The sequence below is a fragment of the Pteropus medius genome, unplaced genomic scaffold, assembly GCF_902729225.1.
Source record: "Pteropus medius unplaced genomic scaffold, Ma_sr-lr_union100, whole genome shotgun sequence".
NCBI classification, from domain to species: Eukaryota; Metazoa; Chordata; class Mammalia; order Chiroptera; family Pteropodidae; genus Pteropus; species Pteropus medius.
The window spans coordinates 760,065-777,460 of NW_024344240.1; the positions used below are offsets into that span (position 1 = coordinate 760,065).

Below are 17,396 nucleotides of genomic sequence, written 5' to 3' on the forward strand. Positions count from 1 at the left end.
TTTCCAAACTTAACCCTAACACTTGCCCTATCCCCAACCCGCCTCTGTTCTAACCCCTGACCCAACTCAACTTTGGAATCTCAACTTCTGAATCCACACTGCCAAGGGTCATCTTCTAGTTTTAATTCCAACATGTAACCTAAGGCTGATCTAGATTGGCTCCTAACTGCTCAATCCTCACCAGCTCCCACTTGCAGTCTCCTAGCACCACCGCCGCTACACCTGATCTGTGCCTGGTGTTCACCTTTATCCCAGTGGAAATAAATTTCACCTCATGTATCTTGGAGCCCCATTTTCAACCCAAACTCCATCCATATAACCCTAATGTTCCCTACCTCATCCCTAACCCCTCCCTGGTTTCACTCCCTATCCAGCTTCTGATAGTAGAGGCCACTCACATGAAGGTTGGACTGATGTAGACTTTCAGTGTAAACACACATAAACACACAGTCTTCAGCATGCACATGCACACCTGAGTGTAAGACACACACCACTCCTCAGGCAAGACAGACACACACACACCACCTCTCTGCATGCTGCACATTTTACCTCACAGCGTGCACACACATACACACACCTCTCAGCATACAGGCATACCTGAGTGTACATATACACACCTCAGCACACACACACACACACACCTCAGCATGTACATGCACACCTGAGCATACATACACACACCTCAGCGTGCGTGCACACACACATACACACACACACCTCTCAGCATGCACATGCACACCTGAGCATACATACACACACCTCAGTGTGCACAAACACACACACACCCCAGAAATGGGGGAAGTTCTATCTAGCTCTGAGGGTGGCCTGGAAAGGCAGATAGAACGAATGTTCCCTGCCCCTCCCTGGGGCCGGACCCCTTTGTAGTTCCCTCCTTGTTAGGCTCTACTCCCTGCAATTCCTTCAATATTGACTTTCCCCACCCGGGGATTTCCACCCCCGACCCCTTCCTTGGAGCTCACCTGGCTTCCAGCCAGGTTTATTTGTAGGTTAGACCTATGGAGCTCCAAGGACTTCCCTTTGTCTCTGTCCTAGGGGCCCTGCTTACAACAGAACACAATAAGCACACACTGTGCCAGGGCACGGTCCTCATGGGGGTCAGAGCTTAGAGGGGCAGAGACGCACGCCAAGCAATCCCATCCAACCAAATCCCTGGTAGGGGAGTGTACCTGGTTCTATGGGGACTAAGAAAGGTTATTTAGCTGGGCCTTAAAGTAGAAGTAGGAGTTTACCTAGTGACAAGGAAGGAAAAGCCTTCCAGGCAGATGGAAAAGCACGTTCAAAGGTAGGAAGCTTGCTCAGGATGGATTGGGGAGGTGAGCCTGGCAGGACAGGCCAGGGTTGGGGAGATGAGTCAGGGCTAGTTGGGAGAGGCAGAGCAAAAGAGGAAGGCGCACATGGGGCGTGCATGGTTGGCAGGCAGAAACAGCAGGCCAGAGGAGGAGGAAGCCAGGGGAGCAGGGGCAGAGGAATTAGGAGGGATGGGGAAGAGCTCGTCTGAGGACCATCTGAGGCTGAAGGACAGGCAGGACAACCGGATCAGCACAAGATGAAGACAGGTTGTGTCTCAGACAGGCAGGTCACTAGAGATGCCAATGGAGGTCAGAAGCTGATGCTGCTATTGATAAAAATAATAACCGAATGACCTTTTACTGAGTGCTCTGTGTGTCAGGCATTGAGCTAAGCATTTTTATAATCTCATTTAATCCTCAGAATAACTCTGCAAGGCAGGTATTATTATTGGTCCTCAAAACACAATGGACACTGAGGCTTAGAGAGGGGAAACAATTTGTCCAAGTTCACACATATTGAAATTGGGCAATAGATAGAACTTGAACCCAGACCTGTGGGATGGCAGGGCCAAGTCCTCCCACAAAATCAGAGTGGCCACACCTAGTACCTGCCTTTGTCTGTAGCCTCATCTCTCATCAGTTGAAGCCCCCCTAACCTTCTCCTCCCCCTAGGCTGAATTACTCATATTTCTCATGATATTCCAGGCCCATCTCACCTGCTGACTATCCCAAATGTAGCATCTTCCACAAAAAATGGCCTCTACCCCCAACTCCTTCTCTATGAAAATGTCCACTGGTTCTCCTTTGAGACATTTTCCTGAACTGCTCTGATCCTGGGCAGGGTGAGGTGGCCCCTTCATTCCCTACCCCACTCCTGCCCATTCCCCTAATCAGCCTGCGTGGTCACAGTCTGGGCCCCCTCCTCAAGGGCTGGGCTCGGTCTGCAGCCCTGCCTCAGTGCAAGGCCTGGCCCAGAACAGTTGTCAGTGTGTATGGTTGGTGAAATGCGGGATCTAGCTGGCTGTAGGTCAAAAGTAGGTGCGCAGGGAGGGGACTGATCTCTTATCTGCAGGGGCTATCTGGAGCCTTATCTGATAAGGCCTGAATTGACAGTGAGCAGATGAAATGTTGACAGGCCTCCTGGGTTACTCAGTAACCCTGCCTTCTTCAAAATTCCCACTGTTTCCCTTTGGCATCCAGAACCAGCCACTCCTCTCTCTTGGGCACTGCTGCCATGAACACCTTCCTGCTAGCCACACTGTGCCTCCTTGGGGCCTGGGCAGCTCTGGTAGGCGGGGTCACCGTGCAGGTAAGTCCTGTCCCTATCCTGGTCCAGTTGGCTCTCTGCCTCTAGTGCCAGAGGCCTATGCCCCGGTAGAGGACCTCCTCTTTGGGGGCTGGAGTGGAGATGTGTGTCAAAGGCTTGGCTCTTCCTCAGGGACCCCTTCTCAGTCCTGACATACACATTTCCCTTAGAACTTAGAGAAGAAAGGACACCAGATAAGCAGAAAATAAAAAGCCATTTGGGAAAGGCAGATGATTAGCCAATTTAACGAGTTCTAGCTACCTCTAGTACCTCGCTGCAGCCCCAATCACCCTAGGAAGAAAGGATTATTGGTTTCGTTTTTCAGAGGAGGAAAATTGAGCCTCAGAGAAGTTCTACAACAGCCACGGCACACGGCCGGGAAACGAAGGAGCTAGATTCAACTCTAGACTTTACTCCTCAGTTCTGTGCTCAGCCAGAACACTAGCTGGGGTCGCAGCACTCATGAGGGCATCCTGGAGGTCCCAACGGAACAACGTGCCCACTGGTGTGGATGCCAGTGACAGGACAGCCTGGCACCCAGCGGGGGCCCCACTTTCTGTCACAGCCAGGCTCTGGGAGGCTTTTTATTGCTTCTCAAACATTAACCAGACCACAGCCTGGAGCTGGGGGCTGAGTAATCAGCCGGCACCACTGTCAGGCAGGGGCGTAGACAGCCCAGGCATGGCCACGTGGAACCAAGATGTCTGGGTGGGTCCTGGTCCTAGTTCTGTGCCTCTCCTTAAAAATCAGCACAATGGCTCCCACATATCACGCACCTATTGTGTCCCTGACACATCACATCCATATTCTCCATTCCTTGTATAACATGTAGAAACTAAAGCTCCCAGAGTTTAACGACCTGTCCGTGGTCACAGGGCAAAATCAGGATTCAAGCCCAGTGTCCAGCTCTAAGTCCCGAGCTCTAACCACCTCATAGTGCCTCAAGTGGAGCATCTGTTTCCTATTTGCCACAATTACTGCTTGAGCCATTGGGGCTGGAGAGGGGCCAGCCCCGGGGGGAAATGGTCAGCCAGCAGGCTGCAGCCAGGCTCATGCTCTGGACATGTCTCTCTCAGGATGGAGAGTTCTCTTTTCCTTTGGAGTCAGTGAAAAAGCTCAAGAATCTCCAGGAGCCCAGGATTCGGAACCGCAGGCAACTTGATGGACCCGTGGATTCCACCCTCTGCAGCCATCCAAAGTTTCCTGAAGAACTCAAGCCTCTCTGCAAGAAGCCCAATGCCCAGGAGATCCTCCAGAGGCTGAGTGGGTTGCCTTCTCTCTGATGGGGGGGTTTGGGAATGCCCTGATTGGTGGGATTCAGAAGTGGGACTCTGATCTGATTGGTGAGACTAAGTGGCTTTGCTCTGATTGGTGGGTCATATGAAGCCCTCTGCTGTAATTCTCAATGGTAAGTGGTGAGGCTTACTTTAGGAAGGTCCTCGCTCTGATTGATGCATTGGTAGCACTTCTCCTGGTTCATCCAGTCTTAGCTGTAGCTCTTTTCTAGGTAGAATTTCCTCTGATTGCCTGGCTTGAGCAGTATCTTTATCCTGGTTTGGGGTGGAAAGCCCAGCTGGTCAGAGAGGATAGGCCTAGGTTTCTCCCAGGGACTGGGTGGCCCATGGAAGGGCGGGGGCTTTAGGGAGGGAAGCTGGCTCTCACAGGCCCCCATCTCTCCTGTCCAGGGGCCATTGCTGATGACCCGAGCGTCTGTGAGATCTGTGCCTACGCTGCCTGTGCTGGATGCTAGGGCAGCAGAGGCTCGCTGCCTTCTGCCCCTCTCCTGCAGGATGCTCCCACTCCTGGCAGCACAATCTGCCCTGCCCCCTGAATGGTGGATTGAGGCCAGAGACACCTGGGAAGGCCCATCCTTTGACACCATCCCAGCTGCCGGGTGCTTCCCAAGACCTACTCCAACCCTTAGTTAATAAACCAGATTCCAGAGTACTTCTGGTGTTGCTTTCATTTATTCCTTCGTCTCTCAGTCTACTCATCATCCAGCTTTGAGGATGCCTGTCCTGACCCCGAAAGTTCAGGGTTTTGTATGCTAAGTGCAAAGTCCCTACTCTCTCTGCTAAGCTACCAACTACCACAAACAGACACTGACGGACTTTAAGCTCCAGACCACTGATGGGGGAGGCGGAACCTCTGCTTTTCTTTCACATCTCTTGGGGTCACCCAAGTCGCTAAGCCACATGTGAGAGCACAGGAGTCACAGAGGGTTACAAGATCTGCCCTGAGCTCTAGAGTATTCATGGTGTCTCAGGATCTGGCCACTGACCACTACAGTGTTGCTGATGAAGGACAGGGCGCATTTCCCAAGTGGAGATTCAAGTCCCGTACCAAGAGAGGGAGGGTTCTTGACGAAGCACAGGAAAGAATTCAAGCACACACCAGAGTTAGAGACAAAGGAAAGTTTATTGGAGAAGGGGTAACGCTCCACAGACAGAGGGTGGTCTTCTCTCAGAGACAGAGTGAGAGAGCTGAGAGGAAGAGAGAGAGAAAACACAATGAGAAGGACCCCGAGTGCTTGGAAAATTTAGTTTACATATCATTTAGTGTCTATGAATTACAGTTTAAAGACTTTGTTTACCTATTTTCCTTTGATGGTGGGTATACAGTGTGAAAGTAAGGATTTATAGTGTGAAAGGGGTGGGTATGTAGTGAGAAAGCCTGCTGGCATTTCCCAGGCTTTGATCTATAAGTTCCTCGTGGTTTTTGGCCATAGGGAATGAATGTAGGGTACGACTTAAAGACTGTTTTCCCTTCATGATATGGGTAACTGATTTGTTAGTAATCCCAGTGAGAATCTTCTTTCATTCTGTAGGCTTCCTTGTGCGCTGGCCCATAGGGCTGATCAGCACATTGCAGTCTCTGAATATAGTTTGATTTAGTTCTAGTGCCTCCTCCCTACATCATTGCCTCCTGCCCTCCCCCAGGGCCCACACCCCAAGCTACAACTCTCAGCATTTCCTCTACTCCTCTCGCCTCTGCACGGCTCCTCTTCCCGGCGATGCAGGTGATGCAGTCCAGGGGATGCAGGACAGGGCAAATTTCCCCGAGTGATGGGGCGACCAAGCCTCGTACCAACAGAGAAGAAGGTCCCTTGGCAGAGATTGTAGAAAAAATCCAACACACACGCCCAAGTGAGAGTCAAAAGGAAAGCTTATTAGAAAAGGGGTAACACTCCACAGACAGAGTGTGGTCTCCTCTCAGAGGCAGAGAATGAGAGGGACAGTGAGAAAGACGGTGAGAGACAGAGTAAAGGCACTGAGAGGGACCCAGAGTGTCAGGGAATTCAGTTTATATGTCATTCTTTAGTTCCCATTTCCTTTGATATGGACATACAGTGAGGAAGGGGAAGAATACGAAGCATTGAAAAGGTAAAAATGTGTAGAGCGAAAGGCCTGCTGGTTGTTCCCAGCCATAATCCATAGGTTCCCCATGGTTTTAGCCATAGGGAATGACTCTTGGTTCCTGTTTCCCCTTCACAGGTGTGGGGAATGGGTTGTTAGCAATCCCGGTAGAAATCTTTCTCTGTTCTGAAGGTAGAGATCTTCCTCTGTCCTCCTGGCGCCTGTGTTATCGGAGAGTGGGGTCCTCTCCTGGCACGTTGTCCAGGTTCTTGATGTCTCGAATGAAGATTTGAGCAAGACACCGAAGTACAGTAGAAAAGTTTTATTAGAGAGGAAAATACACTTCCAGAAGTGGAAGTGGACCTGAGCCAGAGAAGCGTGTCTCAAAAGGCCTGGTAACAAAGACGTCAGGGATTTCATCCCTTTTTTGCTGTGGGTGGTTACTTTTCTTAGAGGAGCGGGCTTCCTTGATAACTGAGATTGACAGGGCTCAGCGAGTTATCATTTTACTTTCTGCGCATGTTTGTTCTCAGAATTCAGTCTGTCATAATGATATTAATGAACTTCTGGGCATACGCATCATATTATAATGATGTTATAATGAGGCTCAGGTGAGTGGAAGGTCCTTGGGTCTTCATCGTGCAGATGTGACTGGCTTAAACTGTTACCTAATTCTCTGCCTACTGGTTTCTTTGTGTGAGTTAAAAAAAATGCCTTCTGGCTTGCTTAATTGTGGGTGGATTAGGCGGACCCCGTCTAAGATAGGTTGACCTCAGTGTTTTTGCAGGCAGACCAGAAACCCCCTAACTAACTTTCCTGCCTACCTCTTTTGTAAGAGCCATAAACCCCCTTATTATTAGAATGGATGTTGAGGGATGGGAGGTCACTTCCTCTGTATCTGCTTCCTGCTGAGAATGGTTGTAGCTCCTGCCTACAGGGGTTTCACGGAGTTCTTTCCCTTTCTGCCTCAGTCAGGGTGGGGTCTTGGGTTTCCTGCTGGAGTGCCACCTCAGTCCCTAGCCAAGGAAAAGAAAATACAAACTTGTTATTTAAATCATACATCTATTAATTTCTATTACTGATTTGCCTATTAAGTGAGTAAAGGGAAACAGGCTTGGTTAATATATTTCTTAAAGAGTTAAAATAAAAAGACCTTTGGCCTAAAGTCCCCTCTCCACTCCAGACTCTAAAGGCCCTGGTCTGACTTAACACCATTTCTGCTAACAATGGGCTGATGACCCTTATCAATAGCCAGAAGATGAGTCTCCAGTTTGGGGCAATTATCAGGATTTGAGGGAGAGGGCCTTTTTTTCCAAAGAAAGGTGGGAAGAAAACTTAACTAAGTTTACTAAAAAAGATTAAGAATTTTACAAGTGATGTCCCGTCTCACCTGGGGAAGTCTCTCTGACCCCCAGAGTGGGTGAGGCCCACCACATGGATGATTGCATGAGAATATAACACAAGGCAGGGGAAAGCAAGAGCTACACAGTTCCAGCCCCAAGTCTTCATGTACTGGGTGATGTTAAGAAAGTCACTTTCCCTCTCTGTGTGAAGCTGATTTCCTATCTGGCGATCTTTTACTGATTTGCAGTGATCAATATTTTTATAACAATTTAAACTACCTAAAAGGGCCCTGGAGACAGAGCCTCCACCCAGACCCATCTCATTTGTGATAGCACCTGCCTCCCAGGCTAGGTGAAATAATGCATGTAAACATGTGTGTAGTGTATGTAAAGTTAAGGCTATATATAAGCATAAGAGATTTCAATAAATGGTAAAAACAAATAAAACAAAGAAGGGGGAGCCCGGGCGAAGCTGAAAATGGTTCAGACGGAGGTGAAGAGGTGAGGCGTGGAAGGAGGAAAGAGGAGGAAACCAGGGTCCTTCGTGAAGAGTGGGGTGGAGGGAAAGTGTCACAGGCAGGATTCCCTGGGCTGCAGAATTCACAGGGTGAGGTGTCTTCAGGCGGAAGTCAGGGGAGGCTTTGTGAATGGGGAGAGGAGGTGGGCATTTGCATTAGCCCTTGGGATTTGCATTGGGATGGATGGAATTTTAAAACCAGTGTGGAGGTGGGCAGGCAGAGGGCATTCCTGAAGGTGGGGTTGGTGTGGACACACACAGAAGCAGGAAGGTCCAAGACACTGGAATGGTTCAGCTGGTCAAAATCGAGAGTCCTGATTTAATGTATGATTTTGACTTACTATGTAGCCCCAGTGATGCAGGACAGGGCAAATTCCCCTGAGAGAGATGGGGGTAATGCTCCATAGATGGAGTTTGTTCTCCTATTAGAGGCAGAGAGTGAGAGAGCCTAAGAGACACTCAGAGGGACGGAGACGACAGAGACGAGGACAGTGAGAGAGTGAAGGCGCTGAGAGGCATCCTGAGTGTTCTGGGAATTCAGTTTACATATCATTCTCTCGTTCCTGTGGGTTACAATTTAAAAACTTGGTTTACTCATTTTCCTTTGATAAGAACATACAATGAGGAAAGATAAGAGCACCTAGCATGAGAAGGTAATATATAGCGTGAAAGGCCTGCTGACAGTGCCCAGGCTTCGATCCGTGGGTTCCCCATGGTTTTAGCCATAGGAAATTAATGATTTTATTGCGTGTAGGGCACCACGTAAAGACTCTGTTTTTCTTGTTTTCCCTTCATGGTGTGGAGAAATGGGTTGTTAGCTATCCCAGCAGAAATCTTCCTTTGTTCTGCAGGTTTCCTCCTGGCCTGGCTGCAGGGCTGATCAGCATGTTGAAGTCTCTGAGTGTAGCTTGATTTAACATTTTAGATCTCTTGCCTCCTTTCAGATTACTGGCACTCTATTGAAATTTCTTCAGAGTATGCTTTGTAAGCTTTAGCCCTTTTTCTTCCTAGCCATTAACCCCCCTGAGGCAGCCAGAAACAATGGCCATGACTTAACTAAGGGTCACAAGGTATGAGTTTCTGTTAAGCTAAAGATAATATCTTGACCTAAGTTATGTTTCAGCTCCTGAGCCCTAGGGTGAAATGACCCCCTGGCTCTTTTCCATGAAACCAGATAGAGGTCTCAGCGCTGTCCTTAAGACCTGATGGGATCCCCTAATGCTGAACCCACAGTATCTTGTGATTTGGCCCTATATCGAGAGAGAAGAGGAGGCATCTGAAAGTAAAAATAGAGGCAAAGGAAAGGGCCTGCAGAAATAACCATAACTAACTCAGCTGGTTAAAACTGCTCTCTCTTCCCCCATTCTGCCCTATGCTCTTCAGTTAACATGTTTTCCACAGCTGCATCCCCCACCTCAAGGATTCTCCAGCCCCTTCCCTTTCTCTGTAGCTGTATAGGAATGTCAAGACTGTGGAACTGTTTGCTGTGTTACAGCGAGAGCTCAGCCTTTGGATAAGGAACCCCCTGAGCGGGTGCAGACATCAATGAATGCTGCTCCGGTCTGTAAGCCTAGAAGTGTCGTCTCTTTGTTCAAGAATCCAATAAAGGTGCTGATAACATCAAGGGTCTGAAATTCCTCCCCTGCTGTCCCCCACCCAAAGCTGCCCCTCCCCACTGAGTAAGGAGGGACATGTAAACCCTCAGACAAAGGAATCATGTGCCCCTTTCGTGGACACGGAGAGGGTATGTAAGCTGTAAGAAATCTAACCAAGGGGAGATCGTGCTTTGTCTGTTGAATGCCCCATGCTCTCCGCTGGCATTAAATTCTCCTTCCTCTAACAAAGTTGTGTGAGCGTCTGAATTCCTCTTTCAGGTGTCACTTCCTGCAACAGTATAATCTGTAACCTACACACCATCAGGGAGTTCCAGGCTTTTGAGCAATACCTTCTCATTCTCCTGGGTGGTGCCATTCATAATAAAATAGCCAATCTTTCTCCATTAAAATTTCTGGTGTTTAGCTCACAGAGCTGAGTTTGAGCCCAAGCATATCATTTACAAGCTGTGTGTCTCTCTCTCAGACCTGGTTTTGTTACTGCACACAGACTTCCTTTCTTTATTATTTTTATTATTTTTTAATCCCCCTGCCACTTCCACCCCTGACCTAGGGGATGCCATCTCCCCTTAAGAACTGGATTTCTGAAGGCGAGGCATCTCCTCCCACCCCACGAGCCCTGGGTATGGGCCACAGCTCCGCTGGGGCTCGAACCCAGGACCTTTTGCATGTAAAGCAAGACGTGCTAAACACTAATCTATGGAACCACCCTTTCTTTAATATAGGTTTGTCTAGCACAATAACATTGTGACTCACTAGTTTTTTTCACCCCTATCCTTCCACCTTTGCATGTACTGTATTCCCAACTTCCTTAATCATTAAGCCTTAGTAATGTAGAGAGGAGGCAAGAGAATTAAAAATGTTAATCAAGCCACATTCATAGACTGCAAGGTGCTGATCAGCCCTGCAGCCAGGCCAGGAGGACACCCTCAGAACAAAGAAAGATTTCTGCTGGGATTGCTAACAGCCCATCCTCCACACCTGTGAAGGGGAAACAGGAAACAAGAGTCATTCCCTAGAACTAAAACCACGGGGAGCCTATGGATTAAAGGCTGAGAACTGCCAGCAAGCAGTCCTTTCAAGCTACATACTCTTCCTTCCCCTTTCCCTTCCTCACTGTATGTCCATATCAAAGGAAATGGGTTAACAAAGTCTTTTAAACAATAACTCACAGGAACTAAAGAATGATATATAAACTGAATTCCCTGAACACTCACTCACCTATTCACAACCTTTCCAAACCTGTCTTGGTCTCTCCCTCCGCCTCAGAGAGACCACACTCTATCTGTGGAGTGTTACCCTTTTTTGAATAAACTTTCCTTTTGACTCGCATTTTGGTGTGTGTGTTGAATTCTTCTCTCTGCTAAAGGACTCTCTTCTTCTCTTGGTACGGGGCTTGGTCTCCCTGTCACTTGGGGAAATTTGCCCCGTCCTGTATCATTAGGATATTAGGTTCCGGTCAGCGTCATTTTACGAATAAAACCTCAGGTCTATTCATCATGAGAACAACTTTTGCTTAAACTAAGGATAACGACTTGGCTTCAGGTGCGTTTCAGCAGCAGACCCATGAAGGTGGCATGATCCCACCAGCCCCATCCCCTCAAAACCAGACAGAAAGACACCATGACAGACATCAGGACCTGATGCAATGAGCAATTGCCTCCTACCCCAACCCTGATCAATCAGCGGAGCACACGACCCCAACTCCCTCAGCTACCATGACTAATGAGTCTTCCCCTATATAACACATCCCCTGGAGGCCATGGGGGAGCCAGGTTCTTGAGTGATAGCTTACCTGTATCTCCAGGACTTGCAGCCCTCTAAAATAAACCTTTACTTTCTTTGTTGCAAAACCTGTGTGTGTCTTGCTTGGACTTAGATGCACGCAGGAAAACACTAAGTTTCCCAGGGTAGCAGGGAGATTCGATGAGACATGTTTTGGAGTTAGAATCGTTCAATGCTCCCACTCTGGAGCCCAGCTCTCTGGGTGTGAGTCCCGGCTCTGCCTGTTACCAGCTGTGAGACTTTGGGCAGGTCACTTAGCCTATTTCCTCAGTTTCTTCATGTGTAAAAGGGGGGTTGACAAAATGGAGAGAGGAAGAGATGCTGTTACCTGAGAGTGGGTCCTCTCCCAGCGCGTTTTCCAGGTTCTTGATGTCTCAAACAAAGAATTGAGCAAGACACCGAAATACAGTAGAGAACAAAAGTTTTATTAGAAAGGAAGGTACACTTCCAGAAGTGGAAGTGGGCCTGAGCTAGAGAAGCGTGCCTCAAAAGGCCTGGTAACAAAGACTTCAGGGTTTTTATCTCTTTTTTGCTGTGGGTGGTTACTTTTCTTAGAGGAGTGGTCTTCCTTGATTGACAACTGAGATTGACAGGGCTCAGTGAGTGATCATTTTGCTTTCTGTGCATGTTTGATCCCAGAATTCAGTCTGTCATAATGATATTAATGAACTTCTGGGCATACGCATTATATTATAATGATGTTATAATGAGGCTCAGGTGAGTTGAAGGTCTTTGGGGTCTTCATTGTGCAGGTGTGAGTGGCTGGCTTGAACTGGTACCTAAATCTCTGCCTACTGGTTTCTTTGTATGAGTTAAAAAATGCCTTCTGGCTTGCTTAATTGTGGGTGGATTAGGTTAGACCCCTTCTGAGATAGGATGACCTCAGTGTCTTTGCAGGCAGACCTGAAACCCCCTAACTTTCCTTTTGTTAGAGCCATGAACCCCCTTATTATTAATATGGATGTTGAGGGATGGGGGAGGTCTCTTTCTCGTATCTGCTTCCTGCTGAGAATGGTTGTAGCTCCTGCCTACAGGGGTTTCACGGAGTTCTTTCCCTTTCTGCCTCAGTCAGGGTGGGGTCTTGGGTTTCCTGCTGGAGTGCCACCTCAGTCCCTAGACAAGGAAAAGAAAATACAAACTCGTTATTTGAATCATACATCTATTAATTTCTATTATTGATTTGGTTAATACATTCCTTAAAGAGTAAAAAGAAAGACCTTTGGCTTAAAGTCTCCTCCGCTCTCAGACTCTAAGGGCCCTGCTTGGCTTAACATTATTTCTGCTTAACAATGGACTGATGACCCTTATCAATAGCCAAAGGATCTGAGTCACCAGTTTGGGACAATTATCAGAATTTGAGGGAGGGAGCCTTTTTCCAAAAGAAGGAGGGAAGAAAACTTAACTAGGTTTACTAAAAAGATTAACTCTGCAAGAGATGTCCCATTTCATTTCCTGCTAAAAGATTAAGAATTTTACAAGTAATGTCCTGTCTCAATGCCACTTTTAGAACTTTAAGAAATGAGTTGTTTTAAAGCCTTTATTTTTACCCTAAATAAATAGCGTTAAATGAAGATTAACTGTGGTAACATAGGAAAAGCTCTTAGAGCTTCTCTAGCCAGGCCCATAGTATGCACTTTGTTGATGCTGCTATTATTATTATTATTTCTGTGTAGCCTTGTACCTGGCACCTAGAAGATGCTAGGTCAGTGGGAGTTCTGTTTACCGCCTCCTCCTCAGGCAGGTGGGAACCCAGCAAGGTGAAGAGAGTGGTAAGAGATGAGGCCAGATGGTTCATGGGCTCAGTTTAGACTTGAGAGGTGGCACTGGGGAGCCACGGAAGGATAATGGGTACCGTTAGAGAAGCGCTGCCATGTTCCTCTGGTCTGGCCTGGTCTGGGAGCAGTGTGATAAAGGGGTCTACCTCTAGTGATGGTGAAAGGATGAGAGGGGCTCAGAGAGACATGGGAGGCATTGCAAAGGCCCCAGCCTACCTTGCCTTTGGGGGAGGAAGAGGAAGGAGCTGGAGCTCTGGGGTTTGTGGCCTGGAGGACTGAGAGACTCAGGGCTCATGCGCAGAACAGGGTTGTCAGAAGGGGCAGCAAGTCTAAGGGAATTCATCCTGGCCTCGGCCCTGGGTGAGCTGAGTTCAGAGGGCACAGTCCCTTTGTACGTGGCTTTCTTTCTCTCTGGCTGCCCAGGACAGAGGCTGGGGAGGACCCCACCCTGTGGAAAGGCTTGGCTCCAGGGAATTCCCAGCATGACTCCTGGCCTTGAGTTACTGGCACTGAAGGCCACTGCGAGAACCTGACCCTGTGGCCAGGTGTCACAGGGAGACAGTAACCTGGTGGTCCAGAGCATGGATTCTGGCCCAGACTTCCTGAGAAGTGTGCTTTGCCACTTTGCTGAGCCTGTGATCCTGGACTGGCTTTCTCTGCACCTGGGTTTCCTTATTTGTAAAGCGGAGATGGTAATCATAACAGTATCTGCTTCATTAGACTGTGGTGAGGACTTAGTGAGCTGGTACATGCGAAGAGTTTCAAATAGTGCTTAGGGTATAGCAAATGCTCAATAAATGATGGCCATTATTATCATTAATATTTTTCAGGGCCACCAGGATGGAGAGAGGGAAGAAAAGTCTTCTACCTGGAGCTGGCCAGATGGTCCCAGGGAGCGGAGAAAGGTGGGAGGGTGAAGGCAAAGGGCTCATCTTCTCAGGTGCCCCAGAGCCAGGGGAGGCTGCACCATGTGATCCCTCCCCCTTCACCCACTCCTGCTGTCCCATCTACTGGAGGAGGCTCCCCATCCTCCGCCACCCCAGGTCAGGAGCATAGAGGCTGTGGCTCTGCAGCTGGGCCAGGCCTTGAGCTCACCTTGGGGGTTAAATGGGTCTGGGTACTCTTGGGTGACTCGTTCCTACCCTGAGCCTCACTCCCGCCTATACAAAATAGAGCTTAGTGAACCAACTCCTGGGGTGTTAGAAACCAGGGAAATTCCTGTTTCTAGCCCAACGTCTCTCTTCAACCCAGCCAGCTTCCCAAGAAGCCCCACCGCCCACGGCTCCTGGCCTTGAACAAAGGCACACTGGACTCTGTGTATGGTGGAGAATCTTTATTCAGCAATGGGGCTGCCTAAAGGGCCAAACTCTCTCCTAATTGCTTTGTGCCAGATCCAGCTGCTTTGGCCCTAGGAGGATGGCAATGACCACAGTGGTCAGGGCTCCTCCAGAGCTTGGATGGGGACAGGGGCTGTGAGGGCAGTGGGCTGGGGGTGGAGCAAGGAGTCCAGGGTGGGCTCAGGGCGCCTGGGTCCATCTCAGGTGCAGCCGGTGCACGCAACATTCACACACAGCTCACAGTCGTCATTGGCGATGGTCTCTGGGTAGGGGGAGAACATTGGTCAGCTGATCTGAACCTAAAACATCCGTGGTCCAAGGAGTTCCTGGCCTGGCAGCCAGAGAAGATCTGCTTAGGAGTGGGCCTGAGAGAGTGGCCTGCCATCTTTCTCACAAATTAAGAGTATGACATTTTAAAAGCAGAGTGAGCAGCTTGGGTTTAAGTCCTAGGTCCTCTCCTTCCTCCCAGTGCCTAGGCAAGTCATTTAAAGTCTGCACCTGAGTTTTCCTGTCTCCTACATAGACAGCATTGGCCTGACAGAGTAGTTGTGAGGTGAGAATGCGGGCAAAAGGACCGACACAGGGCTCAGCACTGAGTAGGTGCTCAATAAATGCTAGCTAGTCACCAAATTCTCCTGGCCAGCTCTGCTTCATCTGTCATGCTTCAGCTTAGATGTCACCCCTTGGGAGCCTTTCAGACTCCTTATGCCACCCTAGATGTGAGCCATTCCTCCTTCATGTACCCACTGTGCTCCCCCAATCATCTCACTGCTTTACGGTCATTGCTTTTGGGTCCCTTTCCCAGGCCCCCTTCCCTCCCATCTGTGCATTCTTTGAGGTAGGAGGCCCAACCAACCCAGGTTGCTGGGAGCTGAGGGGCTTCCTCACGCCTGACTTTTGCTGCCAAGACTGGGGAGGTAAGAGGCCGAGTTTCTTGATCACTGCTCAACACCTTCCCCGCAACCCTTCCTCGCAGCCACTAGGTACCTAAGAGAAGTAATGTGAAGCAGAGGAACCTGGATCTAAACTGAGGTGTGAGGAAGAAGAGAACAAGAGGCAGGAAGCTTCGCAGAGGTGGCGGCACTCACTCAAGGCCTGGAAGGTGGTGGCAGCTTCCGTGGAGGTGCAGATGGGCTGCAGGTCCAGTGGTAGGGCCTGGTGGTAGCATGGGGTGGGCAGGACATTCTGGGCCTGCAGGTGGGGGCTGAATGCCAACTGCTTCTCCAGGTCATTCAGTTTCTTCACGGAATCCAGCTGGACCCGGAAGCCTTGGTACTGGTGGGGAAGAAGGAGGGTGTCAAAACCTGGACTGAGAGACCATGGTTCCTCAGACCCCACAAAATCTCCCCATTCTTAAGGGAAGTTTGGGCTACACCTGAAAGACAGCCTTGGAGGTGGGAGGTGGTATCTGACACTTCACATCCCTGTGTCACAGGCCCCCAGTAACTGGTAAACAAAGCTATGGAGCACAATGGTTTATGGCGTGGGCTTTGGAGACCCGCAGATCCCTGGTTCAAATCCCAGCTCTTCCTGACTAGCTACCTGTCGCCTAATCTGAGCCTCATCTGAGCCTCATCTGACAGATGGAAGTTGACAAAATGATGGCAGTCACAACCTGGCCAGGCTCCAAGGCCGGGGGGAGGCTGAGGCTCTCTTACACCCCTTCCAGGGCCCCGCATGTTCCCTCTCAAGGAGGCCTTGCGCAGAGTCAGGAGTGTGAGACACCCAGAGCGACAGACTTCCCAGCCACGATGGAGAGGCCAGCAGCATGCTGTCGCGCCACAGACAGGACCTGCTTCCATGACTCCTTCCAGCCTCACAGGTGCCCTGGAAGGCCACCTGGACTGCCTGCCGTCTTCTCCCTGGACTTTTCCTATGCTGCGCCCTCTGCCTGGAGCGGTCTGTGTCCTCTGTACCTGGCTACCTTCGGCTCACCCTGCAATGTCCACTTGAATTATCTGCCAAGGAAATGTCTTCTGGTGATTACCCCTCTGCACCCATACATGGGCAAACACAGAACACTGCGGGAGCAAAAAGTGGTGTCCCTCCCCTCTTGGGCATCTCAAGGACAGGGACCGCATCTTGTTCCACACCCTGACCTCGGACCAAGATTGGCCTTCTCGGAGAGCAATGCTGAATAACAGCAGTTTATTATGCTATTGTTAAACCATCAGCATAGCCATAGGCATGCCAGCTGACCCCTACCCCGCCCCACCCCAACCAGCTGTCTTAGTCCCTGGGCTATGATTAGGTGTTGGGCTGAGCCCTGGGCCCTGTGCTCCCATGTACCCCATGAATTTCCCGACGTCCCCTCACCATCTCAGCCTCCCACCGTGGGAATCTTCAGTCGAAGGGCATGCTGGCTGAAATGACTCACCTGGATGTAGACTGACTGTGTGCTCTGCAGCAGCACCAGAAGGACCACGGCCACTCCGGACAGAAACCTTGACACAGTTCTGCCACCCATCTTGCTCCCTCGGCACCCCACGACTGTCCACCCAGCTGCCACCCGCTTCCCTGGCCAGCAGCTCTTTATAGGCCAGGCTCCAGCACCCTGGTCACTCATTAACTGGCCAGCTGGGGTGGGGTTGACACTTGGCTGGCCCTGTGACGAGCCTGGAGAGTCCATTCCCAGGAAGGGGGTTGGGTGTGGTGAGGGCAGGGAGGCCCGGCACATGGGAACATGTTACTCTGAGTCAGGCACCTGCTGTGCGTGGCTCTCTGTGGAAGGGCCTTAGACCACACCGCTTTTCCTCGCTCCTTAAGACACCCCTGGGAATGAAATGGTAGGGAGACCATTTTACAGACAGAGAAAGCGAAGCTTCAGAGGTAAAGTGATTCACCCCAGGTCACAGAGCTAGTCAGTGGGAGAGCAGGGACACAGGTCAGCCCATAGTTCTTCTCTGAGCGAAAGATGTAGACAGACCGGCTGGCCCACGGCAAGGTAAGTAGATGCAAGGTTCTCTGTGCCCTCAGCCCCACACCTCTCCAGCCCTCTCTCCCCAGTTATATTTAAGAAACCTCCTTCTGATCAGTCTGGTCCCAGGCCCTCAA

The 17,396-nt window shown here is 49.8% G+C and overlaps 2 protein-coding genes across 2 annotated transcripts; one reads left to right on the forward strand and one right to left on the reverse strand.

Moving 5' to 3' along the window:
- The first annotated feature begins 2,493 nt into the window (after positions 1 to 2,493).
- GUCA2A (guanylate cyclase activator 2A) lies at positions 2,494 to 4,563 on the forward strand. Its single transcript, XM_039869319.1, has 3 exons — positions 2,494 to 2,619; positions 3,693 to 3,879; positions 4,302 to 4,563. The coding sequence occupies exons 1-3, from the start codon at positions 2,545 to 2,547 to the stop codon at positions 4,364 to 4,366; spliced, it is 327 nt and encodes a 108-aa protein (XP_039725253.1). The 5' UTR covers positions 2,494 to 2,544; the 3' UTR covers positions 4,367 to 4,563.
- A 9,760-nt stretch (positions 4,564 to 14,323) lies between these two features.
- GUCA2B (guanylate cyclase activator 2B) lies at positions 14,324 to 16,858 on the reverse strand. Its single transcript, XM_039868841.1, has 3 exons — positions 16,720 to 16,858; positions 15,431 to 15,617; positions 14,324 to 14,604 (listed from the first exon to the last, which is right to left on the reverse strand). The coding sequence occupies exons 1-3, from the start codon at positions 16,807 to 16,809 to the stop codon at positions 14,543 to 14,545; spliced, it is 339 nt and encodes a 112-aa protein (XP_039724775.1). The 5' UTR covers positions 16,810 to 16,858; the 3' UTR covers positions 14,324 to 14,542.
- Between the last annotated feature and the right edge of the window lie 538 nt (positions 16,859 to 17,396).